Source organism: Leucoraja erinacea, chromosome 1, assembly GCF_028641065.1.
Source record: "Leucoraja erinacea ecotype New England chromosome 1, Leri_hhj_1, whole genome shotgun sequence".
Classification (NCBI taxonomy): domain Eukaryota; kingdom Metazoa; phylum Chordata; class Chondrichthyes; order Rajiformes; family Rajidae; genus Leucoraja; species Leucoraja erinaceus.
In genome coordinates this window covers 34,434,626-34,460,550 of record NC_073377.1, presented here as the reverse complement: position 1 = coordinate 34,460,550, position 25,925 = coordinate 34,434,626, and the positions used below count along the sequence as shown (strand labels likewise).

The window sequence follows — 25,925 nt, the reverse complement described above, 5'->3', positions numbered from 1 at the left end:
ACCTACAAACCTCACATCTTTGGATCGTGGGAGAAGCACCCGGAGAAAACCCACACAGTCACAGGGAGAACATCTGTATGGAAACCCATAATCAGGTTTGAATCTGGGTCTCTGGTGCTGTGAGGCAGCAACTCTACCACTGCACCGTGCATGGTAGCGGACGCTATTAGTCTGTTAACGTCAGTCGCATGTTAGCTTGATTATAGCAAGGGGAGATTTAAAAAGTTTCTAATTTATAATATCCTTAAGTGGAGTCAAAAGAAGATTCACTTTGGCACCAATTTTCCAGCATTGTGGGATGAACACAAAACTTAACTTGGATTTTCCATTATTAATTGTAAGGAAATAGGGAATAAATTGTAAACTGCAGCTTCCCAAAGACAGGAAGAGAAATAAAAGCAGCACATGGAAGTTACAACAACCTTACCTTACTCTCAAATAAGTAAATAAATTAAGTGTCATTATACGTATTAATTTTAAATAAACAATAGTAAGTCTGAAGCATGTCAGAAACTTTGAGGTTTAGTGTTATGTAAATCTAAAGAGATGTTACAAAATAGCCCAATTAAATCTGAAATTTTATGAAGATGTAATAAATTGAAACAGCAGCAAGCCATTCGGCCCCTCATGCCTGCTCCATCATTCCATGACCGTAGCAAAACTGTTGCCTCAGCGTGAGTTTCCTGCACTAACTCCATATTAGCAAGGGTGAGGTCGTGGAATCATACAGCACCAAAACTAGCTCTTCCATGTCAACCATCCACAAGAAATTGCAGCGAATTGTGGACGTGGCCCAGACCAAAAAAAATGTAGTAACTCAGCAGGACAGGCAGCATCTCTGGAGAGAAGGAATGGGTGACATTTTGCATCGAGACCCTTCTTCTCTATTGACTCCACTTAAACCTCCCGCAGCTTCGGCAAGGCCAGCAGCATAATCGGGGACAGGTCGCACCCTGGCCACTCCCTCTTCTCTCCTCTCCCATCAGGCAAAAGGTATAGAAGTGTGAAAACGCACACGTCCAGATTCAGGGACAGATTCTTCCCAGGCACCTGAATCATCCTGCCACAACCAGAGAGCAATGCTGAACTACTGTTTATCTCTGGTGACCCTCGGACTATCCTTGATCAAACTTTGCACGCTTTACTTTGCATAAAACATTATTTGCATATCATGTATTTATAAACTATAAATGGCTCGATTGTAATCATGTATTGGCTTTCTGCTGACTTGATAGCACGCAACAAAAGCTTTTCACTGTACCTCAGTACACGTGACTATAAACTAAACTGAACAATCAAGACGCTTCTCCTAAGTTAGTTCCATTTGCCAATGTTTGTCCAAGATGCCTCCAAACCTTTCCTATCCATATACCTGTCCAAGTGTCTTTTAAAATGCTGTTATAGTACCAGGCTCAACTACTTCCTAGGTTTTTGAGGTGTTGCACTTTGAGAGGTTGAATGCAAGGGAAAGGTTTACAGTTGGTGGCATTAATGTGCAAAAGGAGCTTGGGTCCAGGTCCATAGTTTCCTAAAATGGTAACACAAGTAGATAGAGTGGTAAAGGTGGTGAATGGTTTACTAGCTTTCATTGGTCGAGGCTTAACATGTTGCAGCTTTAGAGGACTTTGATTTGGGTGCATTTGGAGTATTTCGAAGGGCCAAATGGCCTGCTCCTGCACCTATTGTACAGTTCTGGTTGTCCCATTGCAGGAAGGATGATAAGACTTTGGGGAGGATGCAGAAGAGGTTTTCCAGACTGCTGCTTGGATTACGAGGTATTAGCTACAGAGGTTGAACAAACTCGGTTTTCTCTAGAATGCCGGAGAATGAGGGTAGATCTGATAGATGTAAATAAAAGAAAAGTCTGAAGCATGTCAGAAACTTAAGGTTTAGTATTATGTAAATCAAGAAATATTAGCCTGATTAAATCTGAAATAGAAACAATAGTAAGCAATAACAATTTTTCCTAATTACCATTAAAAATTATCATATTAGAGATATGCAGCACATTGGAAAGTTACTACCTGCTCAGTGCTCATATAAACTTGCAATTTGTTCAAATGAAATATATATTTTAACTGAAAGATTATACCAGATGATTCAAGGCTCTGTTGTCATAAAATGGTTATTTCTTATTCTCCGTGAAATGAAGGGAACTACCATGGAGGGGGAAACTTTAATAAATCATCTATGTAAAAAATTGTTCTGGCTATCAATTACATGCATTCTGGAGTGAAATCAGTGATCCTGCACTATATTGTTTATTGTTTTATTCATAAGATAGGTAGCTTCATAACCAACTGAAATCTGATTGAGTATAACAAAAATAGATAATACCACAGATTCCATTTGCATAGCATACTTCATTAAATTTCAAACTTGCATTTAAAACTTGAACAAGCTTAAAAGAACTGTGGGTTAGTAATTATTAACACGTATTGTACCAGTGAGAGCCTTCATCATCATAATAATGTATTTTGCAAACCATGCATTTGCATCATGATGTACATGATGGCAACAACATTCATACACCACCTTTTCTGTACTTGCAGGAAGCTGGATCAATATTACTTTCGTTATCTTCATCCAGTCTGTCTTGCCTCTTTGTGACAGCAGCATAAGTATAAATACTCAGTTGACAAAACAGACAAATGTCTGCATCAATTGTTCCAGATGTTAGCACATAAAATAAGGAATCATTTTTTGGTAGTAGTACTTCCCATTTGAGTTAAGTTTTTGTTTGTGACCAAACTGGCCTGACTCTTCTGTGGTCCAGCTATCGGAACACAAGTCTTTTTTCTTGCGGGTTGAAGCTTATTTTTGGTCTTAAACACTTGATTAGGATCTAACTTATTAATGAAAGCCATGTCGTCATCTGCTACCACATTGGAATTGTAGGCAATAGGCTTGTACATATTGAACCATTGCTGAAAATAAAGAGAATATGTTGTTAAAGCCTATTCACTTGCATTTAAATGTAGAAAAAAATACAATTTAAGGAATACCTGAAATCATTGGAAAGATACCACAACCCATCACAGTTGTAATTTCTTAAAGTATGTACCAATATTTTGATGCTGACAAATCTGAATGATTGATTTGATTGTACCCTGTATTTGTCATGTTATTCCAGCTTGAGCATCAGGATTCTGATTCCATGCGTCAAACACTAAAAGATTCCAATTAATTTAATGGTCTTTTTGAATAACCTGATTGTGATAGGGCAGCAAATTGGTTGAGCCACAAACAGAAAATTCACCAAAATGAAGTTTAGAATGTCCCTTCTCTGAATTTATGAAACCACCTAAACAAAATATCCCATTTGCACATCATTACTTTGGATCAGCATCATGCTATTCAATTGAAAAGAAACTTTACTGCTTTTACAGCACATTAAATATAACAGTTCCTACCTTAGCCTGAGGACTAATGCCATATTTTGTTAGTGCATACTGCCATTGGGGTAGTCCCAAGTGAATGAGCATAAGTCGATAGTAGCCTGTGAATGTATCAGTTAAAAAATGCCAGTAAAGTGCTCTATCCAGGAACCAGATTTCTGCACAAGAAGATACAACTCCTGTGGAAAAAAGTTTATCTATAAATGACCAGGACATTTGATTTTCTCCCATTAAAATAACGTTTTTAAACATGTTAGATACAAAAACAATCATATGTTTGACTAGGGAGAAATATAAAATCAATATGTGGCAAACATTCCTTCAATTTTATACTTTTGAAATTATAATAGAAAGGGGAGATGAGTAGCAGGGGCATTACTTGAAATTGGAAAATTCAATGTTCATACCATTTAGGTATGTTACAAAACCTACCTGAATCGTGGCTGAGCATCTGCCCTACCCCGTGTGCGCGATTTTGGCGCTGTTTAGAGGGGGCGGGTTTAAAACGCGATTTTTACTAGGCTGTTCCAATCGAAAATGTTCAGCCTAGTAAATCATTAACGGAAAATCGCTGAAAGACCCCGTCGCAAAAGGTATTATTAGTTTTTATGGCCTTGTATAATATTTATAGTAGTTTAAAAATCACTCTCTCAATCCGCAACCTCTCGCAGCCCCAGGGTTTTATAAAGCAAACAATTAAAGGTATGTACCTTATTTTTACATTAAATGGGGCTTGTATATACAATACAATACAATACAATGTTTATTTGTCACATTGCACAAAAAGTGCAAGTGAAATGATACGTCAGCAGCGATACAATGATAAAGGGCACACACAAAAACACAATAAAGTTTTTAACATAAACATCCACCACAGCATTCATCACTGTGGTGGAAGGCACACAATTTGGCCAGTCCTCCTCCATTTCCCCCCGTGGTCGGGACCTCAACCCTCTGCAGCCGTTGCTGCGGGCGTCCAGATGGTAAAAGGACAAGGTACAAGTCCAGGTAAGTCCAGAGTCAGCTCCTCCCCACCGGAGACCGCGGCTTTTAGTTGGTGTAGGCCGCAGGCCGGCGGCCGAAGATTTAAAGTTCCCTCAGCGTCGCAGCCATAAGCACCGCAGTCTGCAGGGCCGGCGGTCGAAGCTCCCCTCCAGGGGTGATGTTAAGTCCATACCGGACCCGCGGTAGAAGTTGGCCGCGGGCCGGCGGAGGAAGCTTCTTCTTCCCCCCGGGTCCCCCACGAGGGATCCCGGGCTGTAGACGCCGCGCCAGCTGGAACTGTGCAGACCGCGGCTTCAGGCTGCCGTCTGCTGCGGGCCAACGGAACGAAGCGCTCCCCTCCAGCGAGCCCCAGCTCCGTGCTGACATTCCACGCTGCACCCGCCGCCGGAGTCCCGAGCCCCGGGCGTGTCTCCGGGAAAGGCCGCGCCGATCCTCGCTGTTAGGCCACGGGGGAGGCGACCTAGAAAAAGTCGCCTCTCCATGGCCGAAACGGTTTCCCCCTTACCCCCCCACACCACCCCCCACACAAAACACACTGAGAAACACTAAAAACAGACTTTAAGACATACTCAAAAAATAAAAAAAGTTGAAAAGACTAACACGCTGCTGACCCTGTCTATAAAGTTTTCTATAGCGAGTAGTTCATTTTGGGCTCTTTATATCCCGCAGTATTTTTCTGGGCATTTGAGGGCACAAATCCAGCGCAATGTGAACGTTCTAAACCAGCGCGTTCACAGGAACCCACTAGAAAGCCGATTTAAATTGACTTTAATTTACAGCAATTGAACACTAAATTCCTTCCATTTGGCCTATAAATTGATGTAAATGAAATTTAAAAATCATGTTTTATTGTGAATTATTTGTGAATATTATTTGGACACTTGGGCTATTTAAAAATGTTAATCATTTATTAAGAAATGGATAGATGTTTAGATCTAGTATTTGAAGTTTGAAATTAGCTACAATTGGGTAACTAACTAATTATATGCTTTAATTTCAGGTCATCCAAGTAAGATTATTTTATATTTGTTTCAGAATGCTTCAATCTATGATAACTGAAAATTTCATTCAGTTCTCTTAATTTTTAAGAAGGTTATGGGCTTTTGACTGTCCACGATCACAGCTTTTTTGTTATGTCCATAGAAAATCAATAGGGAACAAGATGCTAATTTCCGAGTATGAAAATGGCCATAACTTTTTTATTACTTGAGATATGAAAGTGAATTAGGTGTCAAATTAAACTTATTGTTATGCTTTATCTGATGGGATAAATTGCAGACTTGATTTTTTAAATCTCAAAATTTTGTAACATTGCTATACCATTGGTTGTAGATTAGTCAAGTGGAATACATGGTCTTCTCGAATGCATTTGGCCTCACTAACAATTATGGAGGCCAACTGCAGAAAGTTCAGTATAGGAATAGGAAGGGGAGTTTAAACTGTTAGCAAATGGGAGATCCAGTAGGTCATAGCAAACAGAGCGCATTAGGGTTATTCGATTCGGTGAAATGGTTGCCTAGTCTACGCTTGGTCTCGCTGACATCCTTAGCCATCCTGCTCCTTTTAACCCCTTTACCCATGAGCTTTAGCTCAATTTTCTTCCCTCTAACTGCCTGCTTTACAGTAATTAAACAAATAACCTCTAACATCACCGGCTTTGACCTCCCCACCATCGAAGGGATCTATTGAAGTAGCTGCCTCAAAAAGGTAGCCAACACCATCAAAGACCCACACCATCCTGGCCACACACTCATTTCACCATTGCCACCCGGAAGAAGGTACAGGAGCCTGAAATCTGTAAAGTCCAGGTTCAGGCACAGCTTCTTCCCTACAGCCATGACAACAAATAAGCTCTGAACTGCAACAGACTATTATTATTATTACTACATTGTATTTATTTATTGAGTATGTGTGCATGTATACACACACACTGAACTTTTTTTTCTTCTCCATGTTATGTACTATGTTTACAAATTCTGTTGTAGCAAGTAAGAATTTCATTGTCCTTTCTGGGACATATGACAATAAAACTCTTGACTTGACTCTTGAGATTTAGACTTAGCCTGCAATTACCGTAATTTTGACATTAACCTATCAGAGAAATTCTACTTTATCCAGTCACATCTGCCTGTGCCAGTTCTGATGAATATTCTTTGACCTTAATTATGATCAACAGAAACAAGGAATTGCACAGGCTAGGTTACAAACGACACACATTTTAGAATTATAGAGATGACTAAAATATCCTTACTTCCTCTTGCAATTGTAATTATTTTTACAATGAAGTATACACACAGCTATAATCACTGATATCTACAACACTTTGATTAGATTAAAGAGTACCTGATTGGGTGTTTTTGTAAACAAGGCAAACTTTCCCATTTCCATCACAAGAATCCAACTCAAAAATCCGACATTGTGAATTAAAATGTGGTTTCTTGAACGTTTCTTCTTTATCTTAAGAAAAAGGATTAATTAATACAAAAGTTTATTAAATACCACATTTTGTATCATAATTGGGAGTACTATTAATTGCAAGTGAAGCACAATGTTGAGAGACACCAGTCAGTAAGAAAAAGAAAACTTACACCATAAGTAATTTAGTTTTAGAGATACAGCATGGAAACAAGCCCTTTGGCCCACTGAGTCCACCATCGATCATCTTTTCGCACTAGTTCTATATTATTCCAATTTCTCATTCACTCCTTACTCCATTAATTCACTTCTCATTCACTATAGGAAATTTACAGCGCCTAATTAACCTACAAAGTCATGTGTCTTTCTGATGTATGCGAAAATTGAGCACCTGGAGGAAACCCATGGAGTCACAGGGAGAATGGGCACACTCCAGACAAACAGGATCTGAGGTCAGGATCGAACCTGGGTATCTGGTGCTGTGAGGCAGCAGCTCTACCAAAGGTGCCATTGTGCCGTCCTAGTGTATGATAGGTCCATTGCTAATAGTTTGGCTGAACTGTAAGGTATGCAGTGGGCAGACTGCAATTTTTGCGGAAATAAATATAACCATATAATAACCATATAACAATTACAGCACGGGAACAGGCCATCTCGACCCTTCTAGTCCGTGCCGAACACGTATTCTCCCCTAGTCCCATATACCCGCGCTCAGACCATAACCCTCCATTCCTTTCCCGTCCATATAACTATCCAATTTATTTTTAAATGATAAAAACGTACCTGCCTCCACCACCTTCACTGGAAGCTCATTCCACACAGCCACCACTCTCCGAGTAAAGAAGTTCCCCCTCATGTTACCCCTAAACTTCTGTCCCTTAATTCTCAAGTCATGTCCTCTTGTTTGAATCTTCCCTACTCTCAGTGGGAAAAGCTTATCCACGCCAACTCTGTCTATCCCTCTCATCATTTTAAAGACCTCTATCAAGTCCCCCCTCATTTGTTACAATTAATTATCCTGGGGTGGGGATTCCATGGGTATCAAAGACAGTTTATGATTCAGTGAACGCTGAAAGTAGCCGGTGCCGAGGCAGTGTCCATGCTGCACTTGAAGCACCACCTCTCCAAACACCCCTTAAATCTTGACTGCACAGTACCTTCATCCTCTGTATCACTTTCTAGGTCTGCCAAAGTGGCAGCATTTGGCAAGTTGTAAATGGATGTTGTGCCCAGTCGACAGAGTGCTGAAACACTGTTGATTAACATTGTTCCCAATTGCATGTTACTGCCTAAGAAAGATGTACAATTTTACTTGTCAAAAAACAAAACATTTTCACAATGTACTATGTGGTGCAGTAGAGCTTACCTAAATACTACTAGCTTTATAATCTTCTACTTATCCTTGCATGGGAAAATGAAGCAAGAGTCAGGAGTAGACACAAAGTGCTGGAGTAACTCAACAGGTCTGACAGCATCCTTGGAGAAAAAGGATAGGTGACTTCAAGTCTGAACAAGGTTCCCGACCCAAAATGTCACATCTTTTATCTCCAGAGATGCTGCCTGGCCCACTGAGTTACTTCAGCACCGTTAATCAGCATGTGCGGTTCCTTGTTGCTACAAGAGTCAAGAGTGATAAACTGCCGTTTGCACAAGCATAAAGTCATAGAGTGCTACAGCGGAAGCTTTACAAACTGGAAAGGGTACAGAGAAGTTTTACGAGGATGTTGCCAGGACCAGAGGGTCTGATCTATACAGAGAGGTTGAGTAGGCTGGGACTCTACTCCTTGGAGCACGGGAGTATGAGGAATGATCTTATAGAGGTGTATAAAATCATTAGGAATAGACCAGGTAACAGAATCTCTTGTTCAGAGTAGGTGAATCGAGGACCAGAGGACATAGGTTTAACGTGAAGGGCAAAAGATTTAATGGGAATATGAGGGATAGCTATTTCCACACAAAGGGTGGTGGGAGTATGGAACAAGCTGCCAGAGGAGGTAGTTGAGGCAGAGACTATCCCAACATTTGAGAAACAGTTAGACTTTATTAAAAACCTTATTGTTCATCTTTACCCTTTTTAATTCTTATGTCTCAGATTGAAAGTGAAATAGCCTTCATAAACATCTCATGTTATAATTCCACTTGCTTGCTTATTAAAATGCAGAAATGCCATCACAGGCAGGAGAATATAATTATAATACAACAAGTTAGTACTGAAAGTTTTCATTGTAAATGTAGGCAAGTTACAAAAAGAGAACAGAATATACATTAAGAAGAATTGTATATTTCTTTATATGCTAGTACAATAAGTACAGTATTCAATCACCACGTCACCAAGTTACTATAATCACATCTTGTCCAATAATACGGAAAAACAACTAATAGAATGCAAAACTATTTTATCACAATAGTCTTACCATCAAATTTGATACTCCAAGTCATCAAAAAACCATCAGTCATTAGATAAAAGTTCCTTAGATCCTCTGGGAGTGAACAACAGTACTTCTATATAAATGTAAAAAAATGATTGTTCCATAAGTGATAAAATTATCATTTGTTTATCATTGAAGTATGTAAAATGCCTAATACAGTGCATTCAGAAAGTATTCAGACCACTTCACTTTTTCCACATTTTGTTGTTACATCCTTATTCTAAAATGGATTCAATTCATTTCTTTAAATTATCAACTTACACACAATATCTCATAATAAAAAAGTGAAAACAGGTGTTTAGAAATTTTTGCAAAGTAACTAAAAAGAAACTAGACCAAGTGCAGACCCGTTGGGGGGGGGCTGCGGCATCACACTCACATTAACCACCCCCCAAACACACAGGTGGAGGGAGGGGGGTGAGAAGAGGGGAGGGAGGAGAGAGGAAGAAACGGGACATATTTGGGAGGGAAAGGACAGCGGGATAGGGGGGCCTGAGAGAGGGGGGATGGGGAGAGAGATGTGGGGGGGGGGGGGGGAGGGAGGGGGGAGGGGAAGGAGGGGGAGGGAGGGAGAGGGGTGGGGGGGGGGAGGGGAAAGGGTGGGGAGGGAGAGTGGAGGGGGAAGGGGAGAGTGGAAGAGTGGAGAGGGAGGAGGTGAGGGGTAGGGGGAGTGATGGAAGAGGGACAGAGGGATAGGGGGAAGGGGGCGGGGGGAGAGAGGGAAGGGGGTGGGGTTAGAGAGGGAAGGGGGGTGGGGGAGAGAGGGATGGGAGAGGGGAGGAGGAGAGGGAGAGGAGAGGGAGAGAGGGGAGGAGAAGGGGAGAGAAGTGTGGTAGAGTGGGGAGGGAGGGGTAGTAGGGGTAGCGTGGAGTGGTGGAAGAGGGACGGGGGGAGTGGTGGAAGAGGAACAGAGGGGTAGGAGGAAGGGGTGGGGGGGGAGAGGGGAAGAGAGAGGGGAAGAGGGGGGAGGGGGAGGGGTGGGGTGGGGTAAGGGGGGGAGAAGTGGAAGAGTGGGGAGGGAGGGGGAGGGGGGAATGGTGGAAGAGGGACAGGGGTAGGGGGAAGGGGGCTGGGGGAGAGAGGGAAGGGGGGTGTGGGAGAGAGAGGGATGGGTGGCAGAGGGAGAGAGGTGAGGCGAGGGAAACATGGAAACATAGAAATTAAGTGCAGGAGTAGGCCATTCGGTACCCTTCGAGCCTGCACCACCATTCAATATGATCATGGCTGTTCATCCAACTCGGTATCCTGTACCTGCCTTCTCTCCATACCCCCTGAACCCTTTAGTCACAAGGGCCACATCTAACTCCCTCTTAAATATAGCCAATGAACTGGCCTCAACTACCTTCTGCGGCAGAGAGTTCCAGAGATTCACCACTATCTGCGTGAAAAATGTTATTCTCATCTCGGTCGTAAAAGAAGTTTCCCCCTTATCCTTAAGCTGTGACCCCTTGTCCTGGACTTCCCCAACTTCTGGAGCAATCTTCCTGCATCTAGCCTGTCCAACCCCTTAAGAATTTTGTAAGTTTCTATAAGATCTCCTCTCAATCTTCTAAATTCTAGAGAGTATAAACCAAGTCTATCCAGTCTTTCTTCATATGACAGTCCTGACATCCCAGGAATCAGTCTGGTGAACCGTCTCTGCACTCCCTCTATGGCAAGAATGTCCTTCCTCAGATTAGGAGACCAAAACTGTACGCAATACTCCCGGTGTGGTCTCACCAAGACCCTGTACCACTGGTAGAACTGGGGCTGATTATACTCAAATCCTTTTGCTATGAAGCTAACATACCATTTATTTTTGCCTGCTGCCACCTGCATGCCTACTTTCAATGGGGGGGGGGGGGGGGGCAGGTCTCGCTGAATCTCTCCCCTTTCCTAGTCGGCCACCAGAAGGATTTGAGTCTGCTTCCTGTTGTTTTGCCAAAAAATGGATACATCACATTTATCCACATTATACTGCATCTGCCAAACATTTGCCTACTCACCCAGCCTATCCAAGGCGGATAGCATCCTCCTCACAGAACACTGCCCCAAAAAAGTGAAATCTCTACCGAAATGGAAAAGATCTCGGCGATTCTGCGCCTGGATTCGGCGTGGCAAGGAATCAAAGGAAGAAAGGCAGCCGTACATGTAAATTGATTCATTCCGATTGGACATTTGCGAGCATTGGGCATTGTGACATCACACGATGGAAACAAATCAAAAGGCAGAAAGGCAGCCGGACGGACGGCAGGCGGCAGCCACAGAGTTTTAATATATAACTAGACCAAGTGCAGACCCGTTGGGTCTGTTTCCCCAATGGCGTTTGGGGGGGGGGGGGGGGGGGGGGGCTGCGGCATCACACTTACATTAACCACCCCCCAAACACACAGGTGGGGGGAGGGGGGGGGGGGGGGGTGAGAAGAGGGAGGGGAGGGGAGGAGGAGGAGGAGGAGGAAACGGGACAGATTTGGGAGGGAAATGAGAGCGGGGTAGGGGGTGAGGAGAGGGGGATGGGAGAGAGAGAGATGTGGGGGGGGGGGGGGGGATGGGGAGTGAGGGGAGGAGGGAGGGAGGTGGAGAGGGGTGGGTGGGGGGAGGGAGAGGGAAAGAGTAGGGAGGAGAGAGAGTGGAGGGGAAGGGGGGAGAGAAGTGGATGAGTGGGGAGGGAGGGATAGGGAGAGTGGTGGAAGAGGGACAGAGGGGTAGGGGGAAGGGGGTGGGGGGGATGGGGGGTGGGGTAGAGAGTGAAGGGGGTGGGGGAGAGAGGGATGGGTGGGAGAGGGAGAGGGGTGGGGAGAGGGAAACATAGAAACATAAGATTCTATAAGATCACCCCTCAATCTTCTAAATTCTAACGAGTACAAGCCGAGTCTATCCAGACTTTCTTCATATGAAAGTCCTGACATCCCAGGAATCAGTCTGGTGAACCTTCTCTGCACTCCCTCTATGGCAACAATGTCTTTGGGCATTGGGCATTGTGACATCACACGATGGAACGGTCACCAGGGGCTGGGGCTGGGGTTGATTCTATGGGTGAGATACCAGTTTTTTTTTTTTTTAATATGGGGGGGGGGGGGGGGGGGGGGGGAAGGATTTGATTAAAAATGTGTACATAAACACGACGAAATGTAATCAGGAGTTTCTATAAGATCCCCCCTCAATCTTCTAAAACCTAGCGAGTACAAGCCGAGTCTATCCAGTCTTTTTCAAATGAAAGTCCTGACATCCCAGGAATCAGTCTGGTGAATCTTCTCTGTACTCCCTCTATGGCAAGAATGTCTTTGAGCATTGGGCATTGTGACATCACACGATGGAACGTTCACCAGGTGCTGGGGCTCCTGCAAAGGCATGTGTAAATGAATCCATTCTGATTGGACAAATGTGAACCATTGGGCATTGTGACATCACACAATGGAACGTTCACCATGGGCAGGGGCTCCTGCAAAGGCATATGTAAATGAATCCATTCCGATTGGACATCTGTGAGCATCAGGCATTGTGACATCACACGATGGAACATTCAGCAGGGGCTGGGGCTGGTGCTGCTTCTATGGGTGAGAAGCCAGTTTATTTTTGAAATATTGGGGGGGGGGGAGAAGGATTTGATTAAAAACGTGTACTTAAACATGAAAAAATGTAATGAGGAGCGGATACTTAGAAAGAAAAGTGAAATCTCTACCGAAATGGAAAAGATGTCGGCGATTCTGCGTCTGGTTTCGGAGTTGCAGGGAATCAAAGGAAGAAAGGCGGCCCGCAGCCGTCCATGTAAATGGATCCATTCCGAATGGACATCTGCGAGCATTGGGCATTATGACATCACACGATGGAACGAATCAAAAGGCAGAAAGGCAGCCGGACGGACGGCAGGCGGCAGCCACAGAGTTTTATATATTAGATAGAAGATAGATAGATAGATAACTGAAATATCACATGTACATAAGTATTCAGTCCCTTTACTCAGTACTTTGTTGAGGCACCTTTGGCAACGAATACAGCCTCAAGTCTTCTTGGGTATGACGCTACACACCTGTATTTGGGTAATTTCTCCCATTCTGCTCTGCAGATCCTCTCAAGCTCTGTCAGGTTGGATGGGGAGTGTTGATGCACAGCTATTTTCAAGTCCCTCCAGAGATGTTCGATCGCTCTGGCTGGGGGCCACTCAAGGATACACACAGACTTGTCACGAAGCCACTCCTGCAGTGTCTTGGCTGTGTGCTTTGGGTCGTTGTCCTGTTGGAAGGTGAACCTCTGCCCCAGTCTGAGGTCCAGAATGCTCTGGAGCAGGTTTTCATCAAGGATCTCTCTGTACTTTGCTCCGTTCATCTTTCCCTCGATCCTGACTAGTCTCCCAGTTCCTGCCGCTGAAAAACACCACCATGCTTCACTTCACCCTAGGTATGGTATTGGCCAGGTGATGAGCGGTGTCTGGTTACCTCCAGATGTGACACTTGGCATTCAGGCCAAAGAGTTCAATCTTAGTTTTATCAGACCAGAGAATCTTGTTTCTCATGGTCTGAGTGTCTTTTAGCAAACTCCAAATGGGCTGTCATTTGCCTTCTACTGAGGAGTGGCTTCCGTCTGGCCACTCTACCACAAAGGCCTGATTGGTGGAGTGCTGCAGATATAGTTGTCCTTCTGGAAGGTTGTCCCATCTCCACAAAGGAATTCTGGAGCTCTGTCAGAGTGACCATCGTGTTCTTGGTCACCTCCCTGACCAAGGCCCTTCTATCCCGATTGCACAGTTTAGCCAGTTTGAAGAGTCCTGGTGTTTCCAAAGTTCTTCCATTTAAGAATGACAGAGGCCACTGTGCTCTTCGGGACCTGCAATGCTGCAGAAATTGTTTTATACCCTTCCCCAATTCTGTGTCTCAACTCAATCCTGTCTCGGAGGTCAATGGACAATTCCTTCATCTTCATGGCTTGGTTTTTGCTCTGACATGCACTGTCAACTGCAGGACCTTTCCAAATCATGTAAAATCAATTTAATTTACCACTGGTGGACTCTAATCAAGTTGTAGAAACATTTCAAGGATAATCAATGGAAACAGGATGCATCTAAGCTCAATTTTGAGTGTCATAGCAAACGGTCTGAATGTAAATGTGATATTTCAGTTATTTCTTTTTAATTACTTTGCAAAAATTTCTAAACATCTGGTTTCACTTCTTCATTCTGGGGTATAGTGTGGATTGGTGATAAAAAAATGAATTTAATCCATTTTAAAATAAGGCTGTAATGTAACAAAATGTGGAAAAAGTGAAGGGATCTGAATACTTTCTGAATGCACTGTACATTGTCCCTGTTGTAGATTGAAATTGGACGAAATGCTACTAAAACTACAAGCAAATGCTCATGATAAATCGATGACCATGTCATTTTACGTAACAAAGGTGGCATGTGATATAATGTGGAATTCATAATTTCTGGGATAATAGTCAAAAAATTTTTTTTATTACAAGGTATTCTGGGATTGCAAAGGAAAATTCATATCTGAGATTCCACCCATTTTTGTAAAACCCATAAACTATTAATATATCTTTTTTAAATTCCCCTTTTCCCCCCACAAAGGATAAAATGGTATAATGCTGAAGCGCGGAGTGCCTGATCTAGGGTTAGTAACACCGCGTCGCACTAGAAGAGGTGAATTTCCCATCATTTGAACTCCCATTCAACATAATGGTTCTACAACCTCCAATTCATACTCCATATTTTACATTCCTGGCAACATTTAAACGATTAGTTTATCTCCGTATCTTCCCCACCCCCAGTGTAGGCATTTGGTCAAAAACAAAATATTGTGGATGCTGGAAATCTGAAGTAAAACAGAAAACGCCCCGAGAGTGAAATGATTCAATATTTTCAACATTTTCTGGTTTAAAAAATCCATTGTGAGATCTGGCTGGAACACAAGCACCTCTGAATTCTACCTGCAGCTGCCAAATAATTCACTATTCCAATATTATTCTGGAGTACAAAGAGTGACCACAACTTTTCTTTGCTACGGTCTTATTCAGCTTTGCATTCATTAAGTAGAATAAACATTACGAGTTGAAGAATGACTGAATTTGAGAAGTGCAGTTGTTTTCAATTAACATGAGTGCATACAGAATTATATTTTTAACATGGGAATACATCTCCCAGCAATCAATTGATACCACAAGGTTCTGATCTACAAATGGCTGAAATAACTATTTGGTAGACACAAAATGCTGGAGTAACTCAGCGGGCGGGACTGGCAGCATCTATACCTGTCCCGCTGAGTTACACCAGCATTTTGTCTACCTTTGATTTAAACCAGTATCTGCAGTTCTTTCCTACTGAAATAACTATTTGTTTTATAATTTAATGGGAGAAGCTATGATTGATGTAGAAACTGCCAATTAATTATTAAAAAATGGCTTAAGAAAGGAAGGAAATGTGAACCAACAAGGCTAAATATAAATCTAATTTTATATTGGAAGTAGGCAAAGAAAACCTCAATAAGGCAGTAGGTCAAGCAAGGTGCTTAAACGAGATAAAGTACCAGATTATTATGGAGACAGATTAATGTGCGCTTTAGATTTAAGAGACACAATAGCATTGTGACAGCACAGGCAGGATAATTGATGGGGTGGTGTCATTCCTCGGCCAGGTTTCCTTGAAGACCATTAGGCCAAGCTAATCAGTCACTATATGTTCACAAATGGTAAAGGCTTAGCTCACAAGTAAATAGGCATTCTAGAGAGGGATGCAGAGGGGTAATGTTAGTCAATCATATGGTTGAATCTCCTTTAGAAGTATAAAATTGCTCACCTGTTCCCATGATACAATCATATGGCGTTCTGCTGGGTCCCTTTCTACATATCTAACTTCTGTCACACCAGGTCGACTTTCTAAAATAAAAGTTAAGAGTAAACATATTTGGAGATTTTTATTTTAAATTGTAGTTTTACCAATTTGTTAACATCAGCTGTCTTTACTTGAATGGGGCAGAATAGCATCATTGTTAAAAATAGAAACATGGAACTGCAGATGCTGGTTTACAAAAAAAAAGACAGTGCTGGAGTAACTCAGCAGGTCAGGCAGCATCTCTGGAGAATATGGATAGGTGATGTTTTGCGTCAGACCCTTTTTCAGAATGATTATGATTGGGAGGAAAGCTGGAAGAAAGAAAGAGCAGACAAAACCTGGCAAATGACAGGTGGATATAGATGAGGGGCCTTTTTTGATAAGCTGATGGTTAGATCCCTGTGGGACCACTGGTCACAGACACCCAGCCCAAGTTACAGCCTTCCACCGCAACCCTGTGTCTTTGATTAAAAATCCATTTCTGAAACCACACGACCAAGTCACAGTGAATCCTGTAAATTTTATTTTTATAGCTCAGTCTACCATGAGGGACTTTATAAATACCAATGATTGCCTTTGTTACTTATTTAAAAAAACATAATTAAGTTTGCAAGACATAACATTTTATGTGCCTGGGCAAAGCTATGTTAACTTTCCCTAATTAGTCCATCCTGTTGCGAATAAATGCTATCCCTAAGGATTCTCTCCAGTAACTTCTGTACCACTGATGTAAGGCTCACTGGTTTACAATTTCCTGGCTTATTCCTATTTCCTTTTGTTTTTAAAACAACAAAGGAATAATATTAGCAACTCTCCAATCCTCTAATTAGAGGCTAAAGAATTGAAAGATCTTTGTTAAGGTCAGCAATTTCCTCACTTGCGTCTCTCAATAAAGCTAGGATAGATCTTACCTTAATGCTCGAGATCCAACATCACCACCTGGGGCGGGCTGGACTAGAAAACCCCGGATGCCTGGACGGGAGTCAGTCACTGCGCAAGAACGCAAGGGAGAGGCCATGACTGTCATTCGAAGCTGTGAATCAACTGAACTGTGAATCTGCAATGTACTTGCAATAAATGATTTGTTAGCCCTTAATGACAATGCAATGAGTTATTTGGCAATTTGGTGGCTTGCACTCTGCCTGGAATGCTATGCAATTGAATGTGGTGGCCTGCACCCTGCCAGGAATGGAATTTCAAGGAATAGCTATGAGTGAGCTGCCAGCCCACCAGCCCCGAGTGACTGAGCTGCCAGCGCACCAGCTCTGAGTGACTGAGCTGCCAGCCCACTAGCCCTGAGTGACTGAGCTACCAGCCCACCAGGCCCGAGTGACTGAGCTGCCAGCCCAAGAATCCATTCAGCACACAATGTCCATACTAGCCCACTGGAAATCAGTCCCTTCGGCCCACCAAACCCATACTAGCGCTCCATAAAAGCCCCCCCCCCCCAATTTTGGAATTGGTGTTGACGTGGAATATTGTGTTAGGAGACCAGCCCTTCCGTGTGAACATGGGACCCAACAGATCCTACTTAGTCTTGTCCTTCTTTAAATTCCTTCCTGCTTTCTTTATGTTCTTCAATGGCCATTTTCAAATTTCAGCTTCCTAAACCTTGCATGGGCTTCCTTTTTCTTTTTTACTTAAACTTACAATATCTCATCATTCACAGTTCACAAACCTGACCATCAGTATCTTTTAAACTTGAAGGTATTGGGGTGATTCCGGATTTATGGAATGATGTGGCAAGCAGGCATTAATTATAATTAGAATTAGAATTAGATTCCTTTATTAAATTGAAACAAAAAAAAAAAGACAGTGCTGGAGTAACTCAACGGGTCAGGCAGAGTTCGGAGAGGCACTCTGGGTCTTTTCTGTTAACTAATATCTACAGTTCCTATGAATTAAAATTCAAAAAGAAAGAAACACTCTGTTTAGTTTAACTTGCACTAGTACTTTAAGGCCATCAAATCTAATCAACCAGTGTGACACATTATGATTTTGTACCACTTAACCTATAAAGGGAGAGACAATCGATGAATTATTCATATTAATGGGCCCTCATTGAAACTAATGATGCGACCAGGGGTGACATTAGATGGCTAGCTCCTGTATTAACAGATTGTTAAAGACAAATCATTGAATACACAACTCAGGATGTGTCTAAATGTAGAAACAAGGAACTGCAGATGCTAGTTTACAAAAAAAAAGTCAGGAATAACTGACAGAGAAAGGAATTTAAGTGGCAGGGGAGACAGGGAAGCAAAGGGCGAGTCCAGGGTGGGGTACAGGGAGGAGCGACAGATAGTGGGCTAAGAGTTCGGCTGGCGAGGAGGGTAGCCGGTTTCAAGAGGGTGTGGGGGCAAGAAAGCCTGAGGCGGCAGGGAGGGGAGATGCTAAAAATGCATATTTGAAGTTACATAAAATGACAATTGGAGAATTTCATTGTTCATTTTTTTATATTGGAAGTTACATACTTGTTCATACTGTTGGATTGTAAAACTACCCAAGTAGAATGAGGTGCTGTTCCTCCAGTTTGCACTTGGCCTCACTCTGGCAATGGAGGAGACCCAGGACAGAAAGGTCAGTAAAGAAATATGAAAGAGAGATAAAATGAGAGATCCACTAGGCCTTAGAGAACCAAGTGCAAGTGTTAGGTGAAATGGTCGTTGAGTCTGCGCTTGGTCTCCACGAAGTAAAAGAAGTAAAGTAGATGAGCTTGAGGCTCAGTTAGAGGTTGGTAGATATGACATTGTGGGGATTACCGAGACGTGGCTGCGGGAGGATCGGGTCTGGGAACTTAATATTCAGGGTTATACATCCTATAGAAAGGACAGGCAGGTGGGCAGAGGAGGGGGGGGGTAGCTCTTCTGGTGAGGAATGGAATTCAGTATCTTGCGAGGGAAGACATAGGAACTGACGAGGTAGAGTCACTGTGGATTGAGTTGAGGAATTGCAAAGGCAAGTAGACACTAATTTGTGTTATCTACAGACCCCCAAATAGTAGCCCGGATATAGGGTGTCAGTTGCAGCAGGAGTTAAAACTGGCATGTAATCAGATTTGTTTTTAAATCTCTGAATGGGCTCGCCCCGCCTCACCTCTCTGAGCTGCTCCACCCACACACTCCTGCCTGGTCCCTCAGGTCAGCTGCTCCTGGAGGTACCGAGGTCTAGTTGGAGGCTCAGAGGGGATAGAGCCTTCTCTGTTGCTGCTCCGGCACTCTGGAACACCCTGCCGTTGCACATCAGACAGGCCCCCTCACTGTCCATCTTCAAATCCAGTGTTAAAACACATTTGTACACCCTGGCTTTTGACCATGCCTGAGGCTTTGCTTCTGTTTGTGGTGTTTTTTGATGTTTCTTTATTTTACATGTCTTTTCCTACTATTTCTTTTGATTGTTATTTTTGGTGTGTATTAACTTTTTTGTCAATGATTAGTGATGTACAGCACTTTGTTGCAGCTATGTTTGTTTTTAAAGTGCTCTATAAATAAAATTATTATTATTATTATGTAACAAAGGTAATACCACTGTGGTAATGGGGGATTTCAATATGCAGGTAGACTGGGATAATCAGGTTGGTTCAGGACCCCAAGAAAGAGAGTTTGTAGAGTGCCTCCGAGATGGATTCTTAGAACAGCTTGTAATGGGGCCGACCAGAGAAAAGGCAATTCTGGATTTAGTGTTATCCAATGAACCAAATTTGATAAGAGAACTCAAGGTAAAGGAACCGCTTGGAGGTAGTGATAACATGATTTGTTTTAATCTACAATTTGAGAAGGAGAAGGTTAAATCGGAAGTGACAGTAATACAGCTGAACAAAGGGGATTATGAAGGCATGAGAGAGGAGCTGGCCAAGGTAGACTGGAAAAGGATACTAGCAGGAATGACGGTGGAACAGCAATGGCAAGAATTTCATAGCAAAAGGATTTGAGTATAGGAGCAGGGAGGTTCCACTGCAGTTGTACAGGGTCTTGGTGAGACTACACCTGGAGTATTGCATACAGTTTTGGTCTCCAAATCTGAGGAAAGACATTCCTGCCATAGAGGGAGTACAGAGAAGGTTCACCAGACTGATTCCTGGGATGTCAGGACTTTCACATGAAGAAAGACTGGATAGACTCAGCATGTACTCGCTGGAATTTAGGAGATTGAGGGGGGATCTTATAGAAAATTACCAAATTCGTAAGGGGTTGGACAGGCTAGATGCAGGAAGATTGTTCCCAATGTTGGGGGAGTCCAGGACTAGGGGTCACAGTTTAAGGATAAAGGGGAAATCCCTTAAGACCAAGATGAGAAAAACATTTTTCACGCAGAGTGGTGAATCTCTGGAACTCTCTGCCACAGAAAGTAATTGAGGCCAGTTCATTGGCTATATTTAAGAGGGAGTTAGATGTGGCCCTTGTGGCTAAGGGGATCAGGGTATGGAGAGAAGGCAGGTATGGGATACCGAGTTGGATGATCAGCCATGATCATATTGAATGGCGGTGCAGGCTCGAAGGGCCGAATGGCCTACTCCTGCACCTATTTTCTATGTTTCTATGTTCTGGGCATAATCCAGAAGACACAGGATCATTTAATTCCAAAAATGAAGAAAGATTCTAAGGGGAGTAGGAGGCAACTGTGGCTGACAAGAGAAGTTAGGGATAGAATAAAACTAAAAGAAAAGATGTATAACACAGCAAAGAGTAGCCGGAAGCCAGAGGATTGGGAAACTTTCATAAGACAACAGAAGGAAGCAAAACGGGTTATACGGGCTGAAAAGATGAAGTACGAAGGGAAACTGGCCAGGAATATAAAGAAGGACAATAAAAGTTTCTTTAGATATGTTAAGGGAAAAAGAGTAGCAAAGTCAAATGTGGGTCCCTTGAAGGCAGACACGGGTGAAATTATTATGGGGAACAAGGAAATGGCAGAAGAGGTGAACAGGTACTCCGGATCTGTCTTCACTAAGGAAGACACAAACAATCTCCCAGAAGTACTGGAGGACAGAGGATCTAAGGGCGGTTGAAGAACTGAAAGAAATTTTCATTAGGTGAGAAATAGTATTGGGTAAGCTAATGGGACTGAAGGATGATAAATCCCCGGTGCCTGATGGACTGCATCCCAGGGTCCTCAGGAAGGTGGCTCTAGAAATAGTGGACACATTGGTGATCATTTTCCAATGTTAAATAGATTCAGGATCAGTTCCTGTGGATTGTAGGATAGCTTTTCCCCCTAATTCCACTTTTCAAGAAAGAAGCTGGAGAAAAAAATGGGGAATTACAGACCATTTAGCCTAACTTCGGTGGTGGGAAAGATGCTGGAGTCAATTATTAAAGAGGTAATAATGGAGCATTTGGATAGCAGTAAAAGGATTAGTCCAAGTCAACATGGATTTATGAAAGGAAAATCATGCTTGACTAATCTTCTGGAATTTTTTGAAGATGTGACATGTAAAATGGATGAAGGAGATTCTAGATGGATGTAGTGTATCTAGACTTTCAGAAAGCCTTTGATAAGGTCCCGCACGGGAGACTGGTGACTAAAATAGAGCGCATGGTATTGGGGGTAGGGTGTTGACGTGGATAGAAAATTGGTTGGCAGACAAGAAGCAAAGATTAGGAGTGAATGGGTCCTTTTCAGAATGGCAGGCAGTAGCGAGTGGAGTGCCGCAAGGCTCGGTGTTGGGGCCGCAAATGTTTACCATATATATTAATGATTTGGAAGAGGGAATTAGGAGCAACACTAGCTAGTGTGAACTGTGAAGAGGATTTTAGGAGGTTGCAGGGTGACTGGGACAGGTTAGGTGAGTGGGCAGATGCGTGGCAGATGCAGTATAATATAGATAAATATGAGGTTATCCACTTTGGTGGCAAAAACAAGGGGGCAGATTATTATCTCAATGGGGTTAGGTTCGGTAAGGGGGAGGTAAAGAAAGACATAGAAAATAGGTACAGTAGTAGGCCATTCGGCCCTTCCAGCCTGCACTGCCATTCAATATGATCATGGCTGATCATCCAACTCAGTATCCTGTACCTGCCTTCTCTCCATACCCCCTGATCCCTTTAGCCACAAGGGCCACATCTAATTCCCTCTTAAATATAGCCAATGAACTGGCCTCAACTACCTGGGTGTCCTTGTACACCGGTCATTGAAAGTTGGTGTGCAGGCACAGCAGGCAGTGAAGAAAGCTAATGGAATGTTGGCCCTCATAACAACAGGATTTCAGTATAGGATTAGAGAGGTTCTTCTGCAGTTGTATAGGGCTCTGGTAAGACCACATCTGGAGTATTGCGTACAGTTTTGGTCTCCTAATTTGAGGAAGGACATCCTTGTGATTGAGGCAGTGCAGCGTCGGTTCACAAGATTAATCCCTGGGATGGCGGGACTGTCATGTGAGGAAAGATTGAAAAGACTGGGCTTGTATTCACTAGAGTTTAGAAGGATGAGGGGGGGATCTTATAGAAACATATAGAATTATAAAAGAGTTCAAGAAGAAACTGCAGATGCTGGAAGATCGAAGGTACACAAAAATGCTGGAGAAACTCAGCGAGTGCAGCAGCATCTATGGAGCGATGCTGCTGTACCTGCTGAGTTTCTCCAGCATTTTTGTGTACCTTTAAAATTATAAAAGGACTGGACAAGCTAGATGCAGGAAACATGTTCCCAATGTTGGGCGTCCCGAACCAGGGGCCACAGTCTTAGAATAAAGGGGAAGACTTTTTCACCCAGAGAGTTGTGAACTGTTTCACCCAGAGAGTTGTGAATTTGTGGAATTCCCAGCCACAGAGGGCAGTGGAGGCCAAATCACTGGATGGATTTAAGAGAGAGTTAGATAGAGCTCTAGGGGCTAGTGGAATCAAGGGATATGGGGATAAGGCAGGCACGGGTTATTGATTGGGGACGATCAGCCATAATGGCAATGAATGGTGGTGTTGGCTCGAAGGGCCGGATGGCCTCCTCCTGCACCTATTTTCTATGTTTCTATCTACAGGAGGCCACACCGGGTTCATGGGATGCAGTGGATCAGGTTAGAGGTGGTGTACACAAACCTCTGTGTCACCAGGTAAGGCTGCTGGGGTCCCTGGATGGAGGGGAATATGTTCAGGGTTAATAGTTCCTTCAGTTGTTGGGTAAAGTACCTGGGGAGGGTATGGCTTCGATGAAAAGTGATGAATGAAGCAAGGAGTTGCAGAGGGAGTGGTCTCTGCAGAAGGCAGAAATTGGTGGTGGAGATGGGAAAATGTGGTGGGATCATGTTGGAGGTGATGCAAATGTTAGAGGATGATGTGTTGGAAGCAGAGACCCGTGGGGAGAAAGATGAGGACCAGGGGAACTCTGTCCTTATTCCATCTGGGGGGGGGGGCGAGAGAGGCAACATCTGTGGAAATTAGAAACATAGATTAGGTGCAGGAGTACTAGGCCATTCGGCCCTTCGAGCCAGCACCGCCATTCAATATGATCATGGCTGATCATCACCAATCAGTACCCCGTTCCTGCTTTTCCCGAAGATCTCTTGATTCCGTTCGTCCCAAGAACAGCAAAATCTAACTCGAATTGAAACTAGAATTAACGTCTGAGGCTGTAGATCCTTCCCAGTCTGTTGAATGGGCTTCGACCTAACGTGAAATGTGTTCCCCTTTTCCACACACGCGCTGCCTGACAGATCGAGTGCTTTAGTTCCAGCATTTTTTGTTTCCGTTTACTTCTTCCCGCCCGAGCAGCTGCTGAGCCCGGTTTTCAGCTGCTGTTCCCCATGGTAACCGTAACCGCCCTCCACTCACTCACTCACCCAGTATCCTGGTTACGCCAAACGTCAGCCGGTCTACCAAGTCCTTCAAATTCGTAATTTTATCGTCTTCCATCCTGGCCCAGAACTAATTCCCACAACCCTACCTCGCGGCGAGCACAAACATAAACTTGGCAAAACAAAATGTAACGTGATTTGCACAGAACTGCAACCTTGCAGTCTCCTGCCCGCCAATGCGCAGTGAGTGAGTGCATGCGTCAAACCCAACGCCTTCTGGGAAATGTAGTCTCGTCTCCTTCCGTTGCCTCATTCTCCCTGCCCACAACCGCCGACCAACGCGCAGTGAGCGCATGCGTTAAACTCAAACCCTTCTGGGAAATGTAGTTCCCGTCACCTCCGCCTCGCTCAATCTCTGTGCTTACCGTTCACCAATGCGCAATGAGCGCATGCGTTAAACCCAAAGCCTTCTGGGAAATGTAGTTTTCACCCTCACTGTGCAGGACTACGAGCGCACATTCGACGCCGGCGTTGTGACGTGTGGTTGTTTGCGACGGGAGGCGCAGGATCATGGGAGTGGCGGTTGTTTAAGATGGCGAAAGCTGCGAATTCGGTGAGTGAAGTTTTCTGGAGCAGAGATCGTATCCTTTTGTTGAGGCAGAGTGAAGCAAGAGACAGTTCAAAGTACCACACAGCCAAGCATCGACACTACACTAGTTTTGGATGTCACAGTTATGGGACGGCACCTGACACTACATGATGTACCCGATCATCATGTTGATTAGACTAGTGTCTGATTTAAATGATGGTAACTTCCCTGGACTTCCCTCCACACAGGGCATCTTTATCATTTGCAAGTGTAAACGCTTAGACTGGATAGACTTGGTTTATACTCTCTAGAATTTAGAAGATTGAGAGGGGATCTTATAGAAACTTACAAAATTCTTAAGGGGTTGGACAGGCTAGATGCAGGAAGATTGTTCCCGATGTTGGGGAAGTCCAGGACAAGGGGTCACAGCTTAAGGATAAGGGGGAAATCCTTTAAAACCGAGATGAGGAGAACTTTTTTCACACAGAGAGTGGTGAATCTCTGGAACTCTCTGCCACAGAGGGTAGTTGAGGCCAGTTCATTGGCTATATTTAAGAGGGAGTTAGATTTGGCCCTTGTGGCCAAGGGGATCAGAGGGTATGGAGAGAAGGCAGGTACGGGATACTGAGTTGGATGATCAGCCATGATCATATTAAATGGCGGTGCAGGCTCGAAGGGCCGAATGGCCTACTCCTGCACCTAATTTCTATGTTTCTATGTTTATTTTCGGGTAATGGATGGTGATACATTGGATATATTTTGAATGTACTGCCTTCTTGCTGTACTGTAATTTGAGGGAAACAAAACTCAGTCTGAGAGGGAAACAAAACTCAGTCTGAGAGGTTACACAAAAATGCTGGAGAAGCTCAGCGGGTGCAGCAGCATCTATGGAGCGAAGGAAATAGGCAACGTTTCGGTCCGAAACCCTTCTTCAGTCTGAGAGGGTTCCAACCCGAAACGTCACCTACCCATGTTCACCAGGGATGCTTCCTGACCTGCTGAGTTACCCCACCACCTATGTTTTTTTGTAAACTAGCATCTGCAGTCGCATGTTTCGTGCTCAGCGATATCGTTCACAAATAATCACTAATACTCATCCCTTCCCACCCAAACCACCCCTTCCCCAGATATTTTCTCTGCACCCTGTCCCTATACCTGTCCCCTTGACTCCGTCCAAGGATCCTGACAGTCTTTTCAGGTGAGGCAGAGGTTCACTTGCACCTCCTCCAACCTCATCTACTGTGTCTGCTATGGGACCTCAGACTCTTATATAGTGCGCTCCATAATGTTTGTGACATAGACCCATCATTATTTGTTTGCCTCTGTACTCCACAATTCGAGATTTGTAATAGAAAAAATCACATGGTTAAAGTGCACATTGTCAGATTTTATTAAAGGCTATTTTTATACATTTTGGTTTCACCATGTAGAAATTACATCAGTGTTTATACATGGTCCCCCTATTTCAGGGCACCATAATGTTTGGGACACGTGACTTCATAGGCATTTGTAATTGCTCAGGTGTGTTTAATTGCCTCCTCAATGCAGGTATCAA

General features: G+C 43.5%; 2 protein-coding genes across 6 annotated transcripts in view; one reads left to right on the top strand and one right to left on the bottom strand.

Moving 5' to 3' along the window:
- Positions 1 to 1,503: 1,503 nt before the first annotated feature.
- Positions 1,504 to 24,034, bottom strand: tpgs2 (tubulin polyglutamylase complex subunit 2). 3 transcript variants are annotated; one of them, XM_055632465.1, is made up of 8 exons: positions 23,827 to 23,984; positions 16,967 to 17,088; positions 16,020 to 16,099; positions 9,233 to 9,320; positions 7,976 to 8,107; positions 6,747 to 6,860; positions 3,414 to 3,577; positions 1,508 to 2,927 (listed from the first exon to the last, which is right to left on the bottom strand). In XM_055632465.1, exons 3-8 carry the CDS (start codon positions 16,038 to 16,040, stop codon positions 2,697 to 2,699), a joined length of 750 nt encoding a protein of 249 aa, XP_055488440.1. In that variant the 5' UTR covers positions 16,041 to 16,099; positions 16,967 to 17,088; positions 23,827 to 23,984; the 3' UTR covers positions 1,508 to 2,696. The 3 variants fall into 3 exon arrangements, with proteins under 3 accessions (XP_055488446.1, XP_055488440.1, XP_055488434.1); XM_055632459.1 differs by lacking the exon at positions 16,967 to 17,088 and having other exon boundaries at positions 1,509 to 2,927; positions 23,827 to 24,032; XM_055632471.1 differs by lacking the exons at positions 7,976 to 8,107; positions 16,967 to 17,088 and having other exon boundaries at positions 1,504 to 2,927; positions 23,827 to 24,034.
- A 260-nt stretch (positions 24,035 to 24,294) lies between these two features.
- Positions 24,295 to 25,925, top strand: part of kiaa1328 (KIAA1328 ortholog) — a 140,211-nt gene continuing 138,580 nt past the window's right edge. The window contains exon 1 of one of the 3 annotated variants that reach the window (XM_055632442.1): positions 24,295 to 24,394. Coding sequence is in view for 1 of the 3 variants with exons in the window: in XM_055632436.1 (XP_055488411.1) it covers positions 24,374 to 24,422 (49 nt within the window). In the remaining 2 variants the exon portion in view is untranslated. Of the gene's footprint in view, positions 24,423 to 25,925 lie in introns of all 3 variants that reach the window. The other 2 variants (XM_055632436.1, XM_055632449.1) reach the window with 2 other exon arrangements.

Coding starts and splice junctions, on each gene's coding strand:
- tpgs2 (XM_055632459.1), bottom strand. CDS start 23,899: ATGGAAGACGATAAAATTACGAATTTGAAGGACTTGGTAGACCGGCTG. Junction 8,108..9,232: donor TTGGAGTATCAAATTTGATG/GTAAGACTATTG, acceptor CATCTTTCTTAG/GCAGTAACATGCAATTGGGA. Junction 6,861..7,975: donor AAGTGATACAGAGGATGAAG/GTACTGTGCAGT, acceptor CTTTTTCTTAAG/ATAAAGAAGAAACGTTCAAG.